The 18,478-nt window shown below is 41.9% G+C and overlaps 1 protein-coding gene across 1 annotated transcript in view; it reads left to right on the top strand.

Annotated features, from left to right (window-relative positions):
• Positions 1 to 18,478, top strand: part of ADGRE1 (adhesion G protein-coupled receptor E1) — a 49,308-nt gene that overhangs the window by 18,720 nt on the left and 12,110 nt on the right. The window contains exons 8-19 of the mRNA XM_036847686.1: positions 961 to 1,110; positions 2,007 to 2,147; positions 2,233 to 2,371; positions 2,952 to 2,956; positions 3,092 to 3,180; positions 4,453 to 4,536; positions 7,599 to 7,776; positions 8,417 to 8,536; positions 10,509 to 10,708; positions 11,166 to 11,336; positions 14,334 to 14,528; positions 16,731 to 16,966. Coding sequence (XP_036703581.1) covers positions 961 to 1,110; positions 2,007 to 2,147; positions 2,233 to 2,371; positions 2,952 to 2,956; positions 3,092 to 3,180; positions 4,453 to 4,536; positions 7,599 to 7,776; positions 8,417 to 8,536; positions 10,509 to 10,708; positions 11,166 to 11,336; positions 14,334 to 14,528; positions 16,731 to 16,966 — 1,708 coding nt within the window. The remainder of the gene's footprint in view (positions 1 to 960; positions 1,111 to 2,006; positions 2,148 to 2,232; positions 2,372 to 2,951; positions 2,957 to 3,091; positions 3,181 to 4,452; positions 4,537 to 7,598; positions 7,777 to 8,416; positions 8,537 to 10,508; positions 10,709 to 11,165; positions 11,337 to 14,333; positions 14,529 to 16,730; positions 16,967 to 18,478) is intronic.

Below are 18,478 nucleotides of genomic sequence, written 5' to 3'. Positions count from 1 at the left end.
TTATGGGGTGGGTTCTATGATTACTTCCATTTCCACAGAGGAGGAAACGGAGACACACGGAGATGAATTCTCTTGTCCAGTGTATTAGTCAGCTCAGGCCTGCCATAACAAAGTACCAGAGACTGGGGGGCTTAAACAATAGAGATTTATTATCTCACAGTTTTGGAGGCTGGAAGTCCAGATCAAGGTGGTCAGCATGGTAGGGTTCTGGAAACAGCTCTCTTCCTGGCTTGTACACAGCTGCCTTCTTGCTGTGTTCCCCCATGGCAGAGAGAGCTCTTGTGTTTCTTCTCCTTCTCCCTCTCCTCCTCCTCCTTCTTCTTTTTCATAAGGGCACTAATCCCATCATGAGGATCCCACCTTCATGACCTCATCTAAACCTAATTATTTTCCACATCCAAATACCATCCCACTGGGGTGTAGGGCTTCAACTTATGAATTTGGGGGGGTGACGTAATTCACTCCATAGCACCCAGTAACATGCAGATTATAAGGGGGCAGAGCCAGGCTTTGAACTCAAGATGTCCATGCTCTCTACCCCTCCACTCTGATATAGTGATTTCTTGGAGAGGAATTGAGATTCATCAACGAGTTTGAGGCTGAGGGAACACAGGTGAGAGAGAATGAGCCTTTGTGAACCTACAGGTAATTGATGAATCCAGATCATGAATTATGAAGAGATTAGAAGGAAAGGATGAGCTCAGCTGGGAACAGACTCTCAGGGTCTTATATAGTCTAATGAGGAGTATGGATTCTATCCTGAGCTGTGGGGAGCCTCATCAGAAGATTTGCATGGGTCATACACATGCCTCTAAATGTTTCCTTTTCATAGTGATGCAAATGTGTTTAAGAAGGTGAGCCCGGAGGAGCTGGGGAAACCCATTGTCTTTAGGTCAGTGGTAGGGCTATGAACTGCTGCTGTAACCTCAGCATCCTTCATCCTTTTGATTTTCTGCTTAGACGTGGATGAATGTTCCAGGAATTCGACACTTTGTGGTCCCAGTTCCGTCTGCACCAACATCCTGGGAAAATACAGTTGCTCCTGCCTGCCAGGGTTCTTTTCACCTGATTTGTGGAGCCCTGAGAAACCTGAGGCTTTCAAGTGTACAGGTAACTCTTCCAGCCATTTTGGGGACTTCTCAGCGGATGTCAAACTACCCTGAAATGTAGTGGCTTATATCAACAATCAATTGTTCTTGCCCATGATTCTGTGGGTTGACCCTATGGTGTTTCCGGGGCACTAGGATGGTTGGCAGGTCCAAGATGACCTTGCTTACATGGCTGGTAGTTGGCACTGGTCTCTGGCTGGAAGCTCAGTTGGCCCTTTAGTTTTCCTTATGAACTTTTCCTCATGGCTGCTTGGGCTTCTTCAGAGCATGGCAGCTGGCTCAGAAACCCTCTGAAGGAGATTAGTTAGGTCAGGGTTCCTCAACTTTGGTACTATTGACTTTTGGGGCTGGATAGCTCTTTCTTCTGGGGGACTGTCCTGTGCATTATAGGATCTTTTGCCTCAATCCATTGGATCCCAGCGACCAACAAAAATGTCTCCAGACATTGACCAAGGTCCCCAGAGGGGCAAATCTCCCTCAGTTGAGAACCACTAGTTCAACATAATAGAAATTTCTTACTCTCATATAAATCCAATATGGATATACTTGGCCAAAGGGCAGCTTTCCTCCACAAGGTGATATAGGTGTCCAGTCTCCTTGTATCTCTTGGTTCTTCTATCCCTTAGGGCATTAGAATTCCTGGTTCCAGCCAGCAGTGGGGAAAGAGAGAAAAGGCACACCCACTTCTTAACCACCTTGGCCCAGAAGTGACATGTGTCATGTTCCCATAAGTGAAAGCTAGTCACATGATCCCAGCTAGATGCAGAGGGTTCTGGGAAATGTAGTTCCTGGTTGGGATGCCATGTTTTAGCGACCACTCTCTGCTTTGGAAGGCGAAGCATGATTTTTGTTGACTTGGTGGCCCACTCGGCCTCATGCCCATTCTCTACTCCACAGATATTGATGAGTGCCTTGATAAGTGCCTTTTCAATGCGACATGCACCAACACCCCCGGGAGCTACTTTTGTACCTGCCACCTTGGCTTTGCACCAAGCAATGGACAGCTCAACTCCATAGACCAAAAAGTGGACTGCATAGGTGAGCGGAGGGTTTGCTGGACATCCCTGGAAAGAAGTATCTCCTTACTCCTCTGAGTTGTTTGATATTCTTGAGTTCTTCGCAGATATTGACGAATGCCTCCAGGATCCATCACCCTGTGGCCCAAATTCTGTCTGCACCAATACCCTGGGCTCCTACAGCTGTGGCTGCATGGTGGGCTTTCATCCCAATCCAGAAGTCTCCTGGAAATATGGCAACTTCAAGCTGCAAAAAGTAATCATCTCCTTGCATGTCTCGGCAATGGAATCTGTGTCTTGCTTTGGTTGTAGAATCCTCACTTTTCCCAACCTCTGGACCCTCTTCTTTTTTTACCTCATCCACATATTCTCTCTTTTTCTGTTCATTTACTCATTCATTAATTACTCATTCGATAAATTATTTTTGAAGCATCAATCCATGGGGAAGTTTGAAAGGTTTAAATTTTTTTAAATTATGGATTATTTGATATATTAAAAGTATAGATAACTTATATGGAGGCAATGAAGTATAATAATAAAATGAGTATATCTGAGGCCCTTGGCAACATAAGAACTAGAGCATCATCAATGCCATTGCGTTTCCTACATGCTTCTTCCCTGTTCCATATCCCTGACTCCTCCCCAGAGGGAACCACATGGAACTTTGTAATTCCCCTACTTAAAATATTCCCCCTCTAAACATTCCTTGCTTAGTTTGGTTTGCTTTGGAGCTTTATAACAATGGTATCATATTATGTATAGTCTTTTCTGATTTGTTTTTTTCACCTACTATCATGCTTCTCAGAGTCGCTGACGTAGCGTGTAGCTGTAGTTTGTTCATTTCCACTGTTGTATAATATGACAATGGATGGATTTCAAGCAGGGGGTGAAGAAATCAGACTTGCCTTTTAATCGTATCTTGCTGTGATTAAGTTTGATTTGGTTGTTTTTGTTTTTTCTTCTTAGGGGTTCCCTTCAAGTGTAAAGAAGATGTGATACCCAACAATGAGTGGGTCCAGCTATGCCAAGTGGGAGCAGCAGTGGAGCCTGAATATGTAAGTATTTTTGAAGGTTCCTAGTTCTTGAAGTTTTCCCAGAAGGCACTTAGGTAGAATGTTGTTTTGCAGCTTTAACAAAGTCAAAAAATACGGTGGCCTAGACCAGATATAAATTTATTTATCTCTTTGTAACAGTCTGAGTATAAGCTGCTGAGAGCTGACATGATGGCTTCGTAATACTCTGCCATCACCAACACGTCTCTCTCATTTTAGTCCAAAATGGCTGCTCCAGCTCCTGACATCAAGTCTGCAATCCAGCTGGTGGGCAGAAGAGAAAGGGAAGTGAAAGGCACAGTCCTTCCCTTTAAGAGTATGACCCAGTATCACTTTTGCTTACACATAGCTTCAAGGAAAGCTGGAAAGGAAGGACATTTGTCTATCTAAAACTTGGGGATTTGTTTACTACAAGAAGAAATGGTATTGGAGTCTCACTATTAGTGAAGGTGTATGTGCTGCATCTGTGTGATATGGGATGGGTGATACACAGCCTCCAAGCCAGGCAGAGGAATTTGGATGTCTTGATTCTCTAATGAAGTCATTCTAGTAAGTAAAGACTCCAGAAGCATCTTCGGGTATTGATGTCACTATATTAAATATGAGTTTGTAAATTAGCTTTGGAATTCCCATGCACTTTGGTTCACGGTTGTTTTCCTTTAAATTGTGAAATACACATAAAATTCACCATTTTAAAGTGTACAATTCAGAGCCATTTAGTACACTCACAATGGTGTGCAACCACCACCTCTATCTCCAAAACATTTTCATCACCCCCAGAAGAAACCCTATGTACCCATTGACAGTTACTCTGTATTCTCCCCTGGCATCAGCCCCCGATAAACAGTAATCTAATTTCTATCTCCATTGATTTAACTATTCTGGATATTTCATATAAATGGAATCACACACTATATATCATTTTGTGTCTGGCTTCTCTCACTGAGCATCGTGCTTTCAAGGTCCGTCCGTGTTGTAGCTGTGTCAGTGTTTCAGTCCTTCTCATGGCTGAATTATATTCCACTTGGACCACTGGTCTTTTCATCCCACTCAATAGTTTTGCTGTTGGTTGATGTTTTCTTTTCTTATTTATGGAAGAGAAAGATGCTATGATTCCAATTCTGATCAAAAGGTGAGTTTTTATCTCCCTGAGAATTCTAGAGACTTGTGACACATCAGGAATTCAGGATCACCCCATGTGGTGGGCTCGATGGCCCAGTTTGTACATTGCACACTTGACCTATGCTCACAAATGCTCTTCCCTCTGGGATACAGGTTTCCTACTGTGCACTGATGAATGCCACCCTCAGCATTCTGGATGATGTCTGTAAAAACAAAACCACCGTCGTCTCTCTGAAGGTAACAATGAAGTCTTCATAATCATGTTTCGAGTTTCAAACATATTGGGGGCACACTTCGGGTGCACAAAATCCTCTTTATCACGAATGGGTTGTGAGTTAACGTTTAATCTACTCCAGTTGTAAGGTCTGAAAAATGAACATGCAGGAATATTGCCCTTTTCTGTACAGTTTTGTGAGTTTTATTACCTGAGTAGGTTTGTGTAACTACCACCACAGTCGGACAACGGAACAGTTCCATCCCTCTCCCCTGACCCTCCTCTCCTCCCTCCACCCCCACCAACTCCACTGGGCTTCCTCTTTTTTTTTTAACTTAATTTTTTTTTTTTAACTTCTTGGCTGTGTAGCGGGGCATGCGGGATCTTAGTTCCCTGACCAGGGATCGAACCCGTGCCCCCTGCAGTGGAAGTACAGAGTCTTAACCACTGGACTGCCAGGGAAGCCCTGGGCTTCCTCTTTATAGTCAGATATTCACTCCCTCCACCATTAGCTCCTGTGAATCCCTGATCTGTTTCTCTGTCGTTATCGTTTTGTCTTTTCAAGATAAATTGGAATCACACAATAAGTGGCCCTTTGAGTCTAGCTTCTTTCACTTAGCACCATGTTTTCAAGCTTCACCCACACTGTAGCGTGTGTCAGTGCTTCACTCCTTTTTATGGCTGAGTAGTGTCCCATTTTCTGGATGGACCACAGTTTGTTTATCCACTCATCTTTGAAGGATATTTGAGCTGTTTCCACTTGACCAAGATGTCTTCATTCCTCCATCCCCACCCCAGCTTTTGGCGATTATCAACAGACCTACTAAAAACATTTATCTGTGTGTGTGTGTGTGTGTGTGTGTGTGTGTACTTGAATTTTCATTTCTCTAGGGTAAATACCTAGAAGTGGGATGACTAGGTCATTACAGTTGCAGATTTTAAAAAATAGTTTCTCTTAAGACTTTAAGTTGCAACTTATGGATGTTGTTATTTCATTTATAAATCTGTGTGAAAATAAGAATAACACTTTCATTTGTATTCTGGTGAATTTTAAATTAATTTATTAGTATAACATATTTATTCATGAAGTGTACACTCATTCACAGGGTTTTCAGATTAAATTTGTATAAACAATGAACCCTTTCAACAAATTTATTTAAATTCCCTCAAACATTTTCTACCATGTTTACAAATATTCTCATTTCTCCCCAGATTTTAAGGACTTAATGAGGAAGATTTACAAACCTAAAAGGCAAGGTCACTATGCCCTTAAGGGATTCATAAATCCACTCAGTCACATGCATAAATATAATAATTCAGAGTTTTTAAAAAATGTGTAATACGGTGTATCAACAGTCATGTTCTCTTAAATTGTTCATATTAAAATCACGTCTAATTGCTTTTTTGCCATGAAATCATGTGGTTAATTGGTCTGCTTCTCTAATGTGTCAAATTGTTCCAGCCCTTTAAACAACAGATTTCCAAATTATGCCAAAGATTACAAAACCTTCTAAAATTAACACAAAAGTATTACCACTATGGAGTTTTAGCTTGCTTGCTATTTTTTTTTTTTCTTTCCTGAGGATATAAAATAAACTTCCTAGCTAAGAAGAATAGATTTAATGTCAAAGGGGATTTTGATGACATTTCATCAGCCACAGAATTGAGAACCACAGTTTTTCAGGATGATTCTAGCTGAGATTTTTCTGCTCTGTCGGTGGAGAGGGACCCCAAACTCATGCCTTTCATTTGGGATATGGTTACAAAACTCAGTGCATCCTGTTTTCCCCAGACAAACATCTCTCAAGTTTCACTCTGATCCAGTTTTTATTAAAATTCTTTTCATCTTCTTATCATCAAATTTGGATACATAGAAATTGGTTTCCCTGCTAAGATTTCAGTTAATTTCCTTCACCATTGGATTGGATTCAGCTATTTTCTTCCCTTCATTTATTAGGTTGTGAGCTTGTGAATTCTTTTCATATTTTTTTGTTGGGATTACATTTTTATAGTCAGTTTATTGACAATAATCAATAATCAAGGAAACAGTATCAGCATTAATATTATTATTGCTAGTCTTTCCTTAACTCTATTCCTTAGACATAACCAATGTTAATATTTAGATGCATATTCTTCCATATCGTTTTTTACTTTGTGAATGCTTGTATAACACACACACATACACACACACACACACACACACACACATTGAAACACACATTGAGTACCTACTATGAGTGGTTTAGAGCAGTGATTAAGGATTCCACCTCTGATACCAGACTGCCAAAGTTCAAATCTTGGTTCTCCCACCTACTAGATATGTATCTTTGTTTTCTCATCCAAAATGGAAATAATAATAGCTTCTATTTCATAAGTATCTTCATAAAATTATATAAGTTAGTATATATAAGGCACTTAATACTTGGCTCATAATAAGTATTAATTATATTTATTTTAAAATCTCAATTAGTGCCAGAAACATAAATACCATAAATATACAATTTTAAATTAAAGTACTTGTTCTTTTTAAATGAAAGGAGATAATATAGCATGTGATTCTGCAATTTGCTTTACTTAATCGTAGCTCATGGACCTTTCTGCTTGTTAATATATATAGATATACTAAGTCATTCTCTTATTAACAGCTGTATACTGTCCCATGATTTGATTTTATCATCTTTTATTTAACCAATCAGTTGGACCTTCAGGCTTTCCGAATTCTTGCTATCACAAACCACACTGAAATGAACATCATTAGACAAGATCCTTGCACAATTTTTAAGTATTTCTTGCAGGAGGGATTCCTGGAAGGGAAATTGCTGAGTCAAAAGGGTATGTGCAATTTATGCCATGACAAGTGCTGACTTACTGCACGCCATGAAGGCTACACCAATTTGCATTCCCAGGGGGGCTTCTTGAATCAGGAAAAGGAGGCTGAGTGAATGTCCTTTTACATTCTTCATTATCCTAGACTGTCAACCCATTCTCTTGATGAGAGAGGGGACAGCTGCTGTTTCATTGATAAGAGAAAGAGAGAGAGAGAGAGAGAGCGCGCGAGAGCGAGCAAACACACGTTTCCTTGCAGAGTACGGCTGAGAGCTTTGCCTCTGTGATTGAACAAACATCCACATGGTCCAACTTCACCAAAGAGAAGACATCTACCCTGGCCACAGTCTTACTGGAGAGCGTGGAAAGCACCACTTTGGCAGCTTTGCTGAAACCCTCAGCGAATGTCAGTCAGACTATTCAGACGGACTACTTAGGTAGGACATATCCTTCGTGTCAAGGTCACAGCTAGGGGCTGATTTAGACGGGTGACTTCGGCAATGTGATTCTCCATGGCTTTCTCATATACCATTTCCCCAGCTGTTTCAAACCTCTGAACGTACAGCAAAGCAAGTCCAATTATCTTGACAACATCTCCCATTTATCGAATGCCTGGCATTGTGTTAAGTCACTGGTCAAGTTTACACAGCTGGTGAGTGGCGGAGCTGGACCTAGTTAGTGACTGTGGAACCTGGACCCTTCTTGTCCGCTACGCTGGGCATGCTCCAGACTCTTTCCATTTCCTCTGGCTTTGGAAAACCTGTCTAAATTTGGAGTAGTCAGAGGGTCATGACTCTACTGCTTTCCGTCATTGTTGACTTCAAACCCATCTTTCCCTGATGCATCCCCTAAGATGGGAGCCCTCACTCCTAGAATTACAACTGGGTTTCTCATTTATTTGCTGCTACCATCCTCCTGTCATTCATCAAGGGCCTCAGGATCTCTCCCATGGCCAATCGTTCTGTCTGTCCTTTCCTTCTCTTGCAACCAGGGATGCGTCCCTTTCTTGGCCAGAAACCAAATTCAAGACCCACTTTCTGGGTGACCTCCTGCAAATTCTCCCTTTCTCCCTTTTAGACATTGAGAGCAAAGTTATCAACAGAGGATGTACTGAAGAGAATGAGGCCTTTCAGTTGAAAGCGAAAGGGGATGAGATGAGGATTTGGTGCTCCACAGTCGAACAATCTGAATCCACAGGTACAGACCCACTCCTGAGAATCAGAGAGGGTGGTTATGGTGCATTCAAGCAACAAATATTTCTTTCTTTCTTTCTTTATTACGTTTTAAACCTTTTTTAAATTAAAAAACTTTTTTTCTAACAGTCCCTTGTTGGTTATCTATTCTAAATATAGCAGTGTGTTCATGTCAATCCCAAACTCCCAATCTATCCCTCCCCGCCCTTCCCCCACCCCCCGTAACCATAAGTTCCTTCTCTAAGTCTGTGAGTCTGTTTCTGTTTTGTAAATAAGTTCATTTGTACCATTTTTTTTTAGATTCTGCCTATAAGCGATATCATATGATATTTGTCTTTCACTGTCTGACTTACTTCACTTAGTATGATAATCTCCAGGTCCATCCATGTTGCTGCAAATGGCATTATTTCATTCTTTTTTTATGGCTGAGTAGTATTCCATTGTATATATGCACCACATCTTCTTTATCCATTCATCTGTCGATGGACATTTAGGTTGCTTCCATGTCTTGGCTATTGTAGACAGTGCTGCAATGAACATTGGGGTGGGTGCATGTATTTATTTTGTTTTTAATTTTAATTTTTTTAGCAAATATTTATTGATCACCTCCTAGGTGCCAAGACTGTGCCAAGAAGTGAGGGAATCAATGATGGTAGAGGGAGACTTCCCTGACGGTCCAGTGATTAAGACTCCACACTCTCAATGCAGGGGGCACGGGTTCGATCCCTGGTCGGGGAACTAAGATCCCACATGCCGCAAGGCATGGCCAAAAAAAAAAAAAAAAAATGATGGTAGAGGCAGAAATAGCCCATGCCCTCAGGGAGTTTTCCATCTGCTAGGGAAGTCAGATATTAAATAAATAATCTCTCGGAATGGAGTCTAGAAGAGAGTGGATATATGTATATGTATGTTTGGTTCACTTTGCTGTACAGCAGAAACTAACACAATATTGTAAATCCACTGTACTCCAATAAAATATTAATTAAAAAAAATAATCTCACAGTACAGGAGTGCCAAGACATTTCCTGTCCAATCCAGCAGCCATTGGTCATGTTTTGTTATTGAGCACTTCAAGTGTGGTTAGGCTGTGAGGGTGACATACATACTGGATTTCAAAGTCTTGGTGCCAAAGATGAAGGATGTAAAATATCTTATTAATAATTTTTTATATTGACTACATGTTGAAATGGTAATATTTTGTAGCTATTGAGTTAATATATAATTAAAACAACTTTTTTTTTTTTTTACTGTTCTGAAATGTGGCTACTGGAAAATGTAAAATTGCATATGTGGCTTACACGATATTTCTAGCAAACAGTGCTAATCTGTATCAGGGATTGGCAAACCTTTCCCGTAGAGCATGGTTAGTAAATATTTTAGGCTTTGAGGGCAATACAATCTGTCATAACGATTCAGCTCTACCGTCGTAGTGCAAAAGCATTCATAAGCAATATGTAAATGAATGGGTGAGGCTGTGTTGCAATGAAACTTTTATTTACAAAAAACAGGCAAAGGCCAGATTAGCTTGTAGGTCATTGTTCATCACTCCCTGATCTATATGCTGTCTGGAGGGCACAAGGAACAGGCTAGGGCACATCCCTGGAGACCACCAACATTGAAAGCGGAAGCCCACCAAAGAGACTGAACAAGAATAACCATAAATGTGGGAGGGGAACTTATTTCCCACTGCTGAGTTGAATTGTCCCTTAAAAACACAAATTCAAATTTATTTTTAAATGTAGCCAACATTTTTTCCAGGTGATAGCACCTCGAGATTTTTTTTTTTTTTTAAAGGTTCTGGTGAGGCTCACCTACCTGGAAGTCCACTGGTGTTTCAATTCTCAGAGCAAGCCAGTGGTGCAGAGCTGCGTGGGATATGAAAGTGTGTATGTGTGTGGATGGGGTGGGTCATCTATAATAACTACTGAGCAAATGATTCCCCCCCCCCTTTTTTTTTCTTTTGGGGGAAATTGCAGGGATCAACGGGGTGGCTTTTGTCTCCTTGGCGGGTATGGAGTCCATTTTGGATGAGCGCTTCTTCCAAGACCCTCAGATCCCCTTGGCCAACTCCAAGAGGAAGTTGAAGTTGAATTCTCGCATTGTTGGGGGCATCATAACAGGAGAGAAGAAAGATGGGTTCTCTAAACCAGTCATCTACACCCTGGAGAACATTGAGGTTTGTGAAGAGGTTTCCATTGGACCCCCATCTGCATTCTGAGAATTCCTCATCCTCAAGTGGGCTTAACTCTCATTTTTGATGGGGACCCATTGAAGCAGCAAGTGTGAACAATTTCTGATAACTCAAGCCACTTCCCAAAATCCACCACTAGAAAAATGAGCTCTCCTATTTCTATGTGGCATTTTCCCATTCATCAGCGGGCAAGGTTTAGGTTACATTAAGTCATGTTGATGCAGGAACATTTACACGGATATTTACATTAGTTATGACCAAGTTAGTGGTAGAGACAGGTCTGGCACCCAAGACATTTCTTTTCATTACTGCACATTGAAATATCAGCATTTTTCTCCCTTCCCTACAGAACATACCCACATCTTGAGGTTGATCAAGTTGAATCCTGAATGGATTCTTGAATAGAGGGATTCTCAGGTAACCAAAGCCTTTGAATTTTCAGCCCAAGCAGAATTTTGAGAGTCCCATCTGCGTTTCCTGGAGCACAGATGTGGAAGGAGGTAGATGGACACCGTCTGGCTGTGCGATCCTTGAAGTTTCTGAGACGCACACTGGCTGCAGCTGTAATCGAATGGTGAACTTGGCCGTCATCATGGCTGCTGGGGAGCTCACGGTCAGTACTGGTACTTTGTACTCTAGCTCTCCAGATCCAATGGGAAAATATTGACTAAACATCCATGGTATGCCTCTCGTGGCACTGGGTGTTGTGGGAAGGGGTGATGGGGGATAGAAGGGGTGTGTGCCATACTTCTGCCCTTAGAGAATTCATGGTCTGGTTGGGAAGCCATGACTCTCGTATATAAAATGATAAATGACCCTAAACAGGTGCAGGCACGATGACAATCACGGACCCCACTTACTGAGCACCTCCTATGGGCTGGACCCTTTATTTATTTTTTATTTTTTTAATTATTTTTAAATTTTTATTTATTTATTTTTGGCTGCGTTGGGTCTTCGTTGCTGCGCGTGGGCTTCCTCTAGTTGCGGCGAGCGGGGGCTACTCTTCGTTGCGGTGCGCGGGCTTCTCATTGCGGTGGCGTCTCTTGTTGCAGAGCACGGGCTCTAGGCGCGCAGGCTTCAGTAGTTGTGGCACGCGGGCTCAGTAGTTGTGGCGCACGGGCTTAGTTGCTCTGCAGCCTGTGGGACCTTCCCGGACTAGGGCTCGAACCCGTGTCCCCTGCATTGGCAGGCGGATTCTTAACCACTGTACCACCAGGGAAGCCCTGAACTCTTTGTTTTAAGTGTTTTTAGACCCATTTTGCAGGATGGGAGACTGGAGCTCAGCAGCCAGTCTAGTCATGAAACCTCGTTTTATTGCACTTTGCAGACACTTTTTTTTTTTAAACAAATTGAAGGTTTTTGGCAACCCTGTGTGCACTGAGAAAGTCTATTGGAGCCATTTTTCCAGCAACATTTGCTCACTTCATGTTCTGCATCATATTTGGGTAATTCTCACAATATTTCAAACCTTCCACCAGCAAAAAATTACGACTCACCGAAGGCTCATATGATGGTAGCATATTTTAGCTGTAAAATATTTTTAAATTAAGGTATGTACATTTTTTCGACATATGCTATTGTACACTTAATAGAATATGGTGTAGTGTAAACATAACTTTTATAAGCACTGGGGATAATAATTCGTGTGACTCACTTTATTGCCAATATTTGCTTTATTGTGGTGGTCTGGAATTGAACCTCCAATATCTCTGAGGTCTGCCTGTAAATGGTGCAAGAATTTGTGCTGTAGGAACTGAGAGTTGTGTCAGTGAGAACTGGGGATAGATCAGGGAGGAGATGGAACCTGAAATAAGCCTTGGTGAGGGGTTAGATTCAGTAGAGAGAATAGACATTAGTGCTGTGGTGAGTATCCTTGTCTATATTACCAGGTGGGAGGTAATCTCCCTGCCAGGGAGGTCCTAAATGCTATTTAGAGGAATGTAAGGCTTAGAACTTAAGAGTGTTGGATCCAAAGCAAGACTAGTCTAGTTTCAAGCCCCATCTCTATCACTTCCTAGCTGTGTTTCCATGGGCAAGTCACTCAACCTCTCTGAGCTGAGCCCAGTTCTTTCACCTTAAAAATGAGAACAAGAAGGACTTCCCTGGTGGCGGAGTGGTTAAGAATCCACCTGCCAATGTAGGGAACACGGGTTTGAGCCCTGGTCCAGGAAGATCCCACATGTCACAGAGCAACTAAGCCCTTGTGCCACAACTACTGAGCCTGCGCTCTAGAGCCCGCATGCCATAACTACTGAAGCTCGTGTGCCTAGAGCCCATGCTCTGCAACAAGAGAAGCCACAGCAATGAGAACCCTGCGCACCGCAATGAAGAGTAGCCCCCACTCACTGCAACTAGAGAAAGCCCACGCGCAGCAACAAAGACCCAATGCAGCCTAAATAAATAAATAAATAAATAAATAAATGAGAACAAGTAAAAAATGATGATGTGAGAGCTCCCAGGCAGTCCACTGGTTAGGACTTGGCATTTTTCACTGCCATGGCCTGGGTTCAATCTCTGGTCAGGGAACTAAGATCCCACAAGGTGCAACCAAAAACCAAAAATAAAAACAAAAAATAAAAAGCATCAACATTTCATTAAAAAAAAAGAAAAAAGAATGATGAAAATTAACACTTATATCATACATGTTTCCTGCACTGTTGTGAGTACTTTAAGTATTTTCATTGAATCCTCCTAGAACAATTCCATAAGGTGGTTACTATTAGTATCCGCTTTTTAACAGATGAGGAAACTGAGACACAGAGCAGTTAAGTATCTTGCCCAAGCTCAAACAGCTAAAACTGTAGTCAGTTCTCTTAACTGCTACATCACAATATCATAAAGAAGAGCTCATGAGATGGTGCCTGGCATATCTTTAACACACAGAAAGCACCCAAATAAACTTAAAATTAATTACAAATTATGGCCTAGAGAAGGACTCAACTTGTCATTTCTACTCCCAGAAGTTGGGGCATCTCTGAACACCTATTATCAGTCCTGGTTCAGAGCAGGAAACAGGAAGCACTCAAGGTATTTCAAGCAGAAAAGTATTTAATACAGGGACTTGGATGCTCACAGAATCACAGGAAGGGATGGAGGACTTGAAGTCAGGGGGCTGCCATTTGCATTTTGGCTTCAAGATCACCCCTCTGCAGCCATAATCCAGAGGTCAAAAATTGCAGCTGTCATTTCACCCCACATCCACGAAATTAAGGATTAAAGATCGGATAGTCGGAAGGTGGAGTCCAGCCACAGCTCACTCCTGTCTGCAGAAAGCTGGTCTCTGCCTCTATCCTGCCTTTCAAAACCTTCATGCATACATCTCACTGGAGAACCTAAATGACATTCAGGACCTTAACCCCAAGAGATTATGAGAAATGTCATTCGTAAATGTCCTGCCCTCCTGGAACGGCGCATAGGACAGGGGTGAGAATGGGTGCTGATGGATGCCAAAGAATAATGATGAACAATATCTAGTTCACGCTGAGTGTCAGAGGGAGGAAAGGCCTCCAAGCTCTATATACCCAAGCCACGAGTCTAGATAATTCTTTTTCCTGCCTGGGGGGTATGTTGGTCCTTCTCTGACACCAACAGTGTATCTCTTTCCTGACAGATGGAGTTCACCTTGTACATCATTAGCCACGTGGGCATGATCATCTCTTTGGTGTGTCTCACCATGGCCATCATCACCTTCCTGCTGTGTCGCACCATCCGAAACCACAACACCTACCTCCACCTGCACCTCTGCGTGTGCCTCTTCTTGGCCAAGATTCTCTTCCTCACCGGTGTAGACAAGACCGGCAATCAGGTCTCATATCCCCCTCAGGCTGTGTCCCCATTCAGCCCCATCATCTCCGAATCTGCCTCTGCTCATCCTTACCTAACTCCCTCTATGCTAGTTCCCACCTCAGGACCTTTGCATGTGCTGTGCCCTCTTTCAATACTCGTCCCCCAGCTTCTCACCTAGTTGACTCCTTCTTGTGATAGGTCTCAGTTTAAAATCATTTCCCTGATCATGTTATATATTGTAGCGGTCCCTCCTACTACTCTTTAAGCCATTAGTTCTCACCTGGGATGATTCCACCCCCGCCCAGGGGACACTTGGCAATATCTGGAGACGTTGTTAGTTGTCACCCCTGGGAGGGGATGCTGCTGGCATCTAATGGTGGAGGCCGGGGATGCTGGTAAACACCTTACAATGCACAGGACAGCCGCCCCCCCCTGCCCCCAGCAGAAAATAATCTGGCAGTAGTGTTACAAATATCAGTAATGCTACAGTGGAGAAATTCTTTTTTCTTTAAATTGAAATACAGTTGATTTACAATGTTGTGCCAATCTCTGCTGTACTGCAAAGTGACTCAGTTATACACATATATACATCCTTTTTTATATTCTTTTCCATTATGGTTTATCACAGTATATTCAATATAGTTCCCCGTGCTGTACATTAGGACCTTGTTGTTTATCCATTCTATCTGTAATAGTTTGTATCTACCAACCCCAAACTCCCAGTCCGTCCCTCTCCCTCCCCTCTTCCCCCTTGGCAACCACAAGCCTGTTCTCTATGTCTGTGACTCTGTTTCTGTTTCGTAGATAAGTTCATTTGAGTCATATTTTAGATTCCACATATAAGTGATATGTTATTTGCCTTTCTCTTTCTGACTTACTTCACTTAGTATGATAATCTCCAGTTGTCACTCTATTTTGCTTCCTTTCTCAGCACCTATTTGAAACCATATTGATTTTTTGGGTTCTTTTACTTATGGTGTATCTACCTCCCCCACGAGACCGTGTGCCCCGTGAGAACAAGAACTTTGGCCAATTTACCCCCAGTAACTGTGCCAGAAACGGTAGGCTCTCAGGGTTTTTCCAAAGGGAGCGCTACTGACATTTCAGGTGGGGTGATCATTCTTGATGCAGAACTATCCCTCTCACTGCGGGATGCTTCGCTTTCCAGACCCCTTGAGAACTAAAGGCTAGTGGCGCACCACACTCTCATCACGTGACCAGGGGTGGGCAAACTTTTCCTGTAAAGAGGCAGATATAAATATTTTTGGCTTTGCAGATACTATGGTCTCTGCTGTGACTATTCAGCTCTGCTGTTTTAGTGTGAAAACAGCCATAGAGAATACATAAATGGGGGTGGCTGTATGTCAATGAAATGTTATTTACGAAACAGGCAGCCAGCCCATGGCTGTAGTTTGTGGACCCCTTCCCCTCCCCCATATCTTCAACCATCCCCTAAAGAAGGGTGATCATATATCTGTTTCCCCCCAAATTCTCCCAGTTTTAACGCTGAAAGTTATACGTCCTGAGAAAACCAGGCAAAGCTGGATGATTGGTTACCCTACCAAAAGGATGGAGCCACCTTGGGGAAGAATAAGTATTTGTGGAATGAATGAAGGGGCCGTGTTTGGGGAACTCCAATCAAAGCAGCTTCTCCTGATAATGTATACAACATCAAGTGCCAGTTACAAAAGATTTGTTGAGATTATGGATGTATTAGGAAATTTTGGAAAGAGTCCTTAGTACATTACCTTGTACTCTTGGTACAAGGTAAGTTTGTTTTGCAAAACTAGTTTCCTAATTTTAGTCATCTAGAGGAGGTAGCACTCATTAAAGCAGCTTCCACTGTTTGTATTATAACTAAGATAGATTAAATAGGAGGTGAGAAGAGACAAATTAAGTAGCCTATTTTTAAAATTTCTGCTCCTCTTCATGATACAGACAGCTTCCAAGAACAGAGACATGATAAAGAATTTAGCTTATCTCCATGGTCTGAGATTTAATTATAAATTAAAAGTTTGGGAATGCTTGTTCTGATGACACCTATTATAGCACCAGAAATAAACACCATATCACTAAACATTATCCCTTATGTGTGTTATCAATAAGCACCATAATACAATGATAAGGAAAAAAAAAAAAAGGTAGCTTCTCCTTTGCCCTCTTCCTCTGAACCTGCTCTCAGGAGTAGGGGATCCTGAACGTGCCTGATTCTTCCCTGCAGGTGGGCTGCGCCATCATCGCGGGCTTTCTGCACTACCTTTTCCTCGCTTGCTTCTTCTGGATGCTGGTGGAGGCTGTGATGCTCTTCCTTATGGCCAGGAACCTGAAAGTGGTGAATTACTTCAGCTCTCGAAACATCAAGATGCGGTATCTCTGTGCCTTTGGCTATGGGCTCCCGGCGCTGGTGGTGGCTGTCTCCGCCATCATACAACCACAAGGTTATGGGATATATAATCGGTAAGTGACATCCTTCTCTCTCCCTGAAAATTATTATTAATTATTATTATTATTATTAATTATCCCATGGTGATAATTATATGAACTCAAGAAGAGCAATAACAGGAGCAGTAGTTGTGACTCCCATTAATTGAGCTCTTACTTTATGTACTGTTGGTCTCAGGGCTGCCATATACAGTAGCACAGGTTGTGCACTGCACAAATCCAGGAGCCATTGTTTGCACTATAGTATCAGCGGATGGTGGCGATGTAAACAATGAACTTGATGGCACAGGTTTCAATTCGTGGACTCTGGAGCCAACCTGCTTGGGTCTGAATCCTGGCTCCACCACCATGTTACCTTGGGCAAGTTACTTAAACTCTGTATGCTTTCATTTCATTATCTATTAAATGCAAGCTAATGACAATGCCTGTATCATAGTGTTGTTGTGAGTGTTAAGTGAGTTATTATCTGCAAAACATTTAGACAGTGTTGGGCACAGTGTAAAGCATTATACGTGTTATTTTTACCACCATCATTATTGCCATGGACTGTTTTAAAGTGAGGTAGGTTTATCACATGATTCTATGTGAGAAGATTTTAGGTAGTATGCTAGTGAGCCCTAATTAAACAATATTTTTGTATTTATTTTGTAGGGCATTAGAAAAAAATTGCTGGCATATCAAACTCATGATTTCATAGACATGATTCCATTGTATAGACATGATTCCATTGTATAAGTAAAAAGTTGAGTCAATTTTGAGGGAAAAAATTAGGTAAGTGACAGGACAAGTAGTATGTGGTTAGGGTAGAGACTGTAATTCAGTGAGTTACTTCATTTCATCCTAGAATGGACCCTTGTTATTGTAATTTACAGATGAGGAAAGTGAGCCTCAGAAGGGTGAAAAGACTTTCTCACTATCACACAGTGAAAAAGTGGCAGGATGAGTACTTGAATCTGGGTCTTTCCAACTCCAGGGCCCCTGTTTATCAACCTGGTGCTATAGGCACTTTGCTGAGCTGTGTTTGGGGGATTAAATATCTAGGTTTCCTCCCTGCCTGCTGATGGCTTATACTTCAGGTGAGGTCATGAGATAAGGGGTGAGGGAATGGAATTCATGTTAAAGGAGTGCCCTTCGTAACCTAAACCCTGTAAGCTTTACAAACATATATTATCTCTGGTATTTCTCAAGAAAATTCCTATGTTTCCACTGCGTACAGCAACACCATTCAATGACACTACAGTGTTAATAGTGCCCTCTAGATTTGTGCAGTGCACAACCTGTGCTGCGGTACATGGCGGCCCCAAGACCAACAGTGACTGAAGTAACAGCTTAATAAATGGTAACTACGGAGGAAACTGAGGCTCAGCACAGCTGCAGGATTTTCCCAGGGTCACATATCTAGTAAATGTCCAAGTTGAGTTCAGGTCTGACTGCATTTTAAAAAAATATTCATTTATTTATTTTTGTTGAAGTATAATCGGTTTACAATGATTCAGGTGTACAGCAAAGTGATTCAGTTATATATAA

Source organism: Balaenoptera musculus, chromosome 3 (assembly GCF_009873245.2).
Source record: "Balaenoptera musculus isolate JJ_BM4_2016_0621 chromosome 3, mBalMus1.pri.v3, whole genome shotgun sequence".
NCBI classification, from domain to species: Eukaryota; Metazoa; Chordata; class Mammalia; order Artiodactyla; family Balaenopteridae; genus Balaenoptera; species Balaenoptera musculus.
This window is presented reverse-complemented; position numbering and strand designations above follow the sequence as displayed.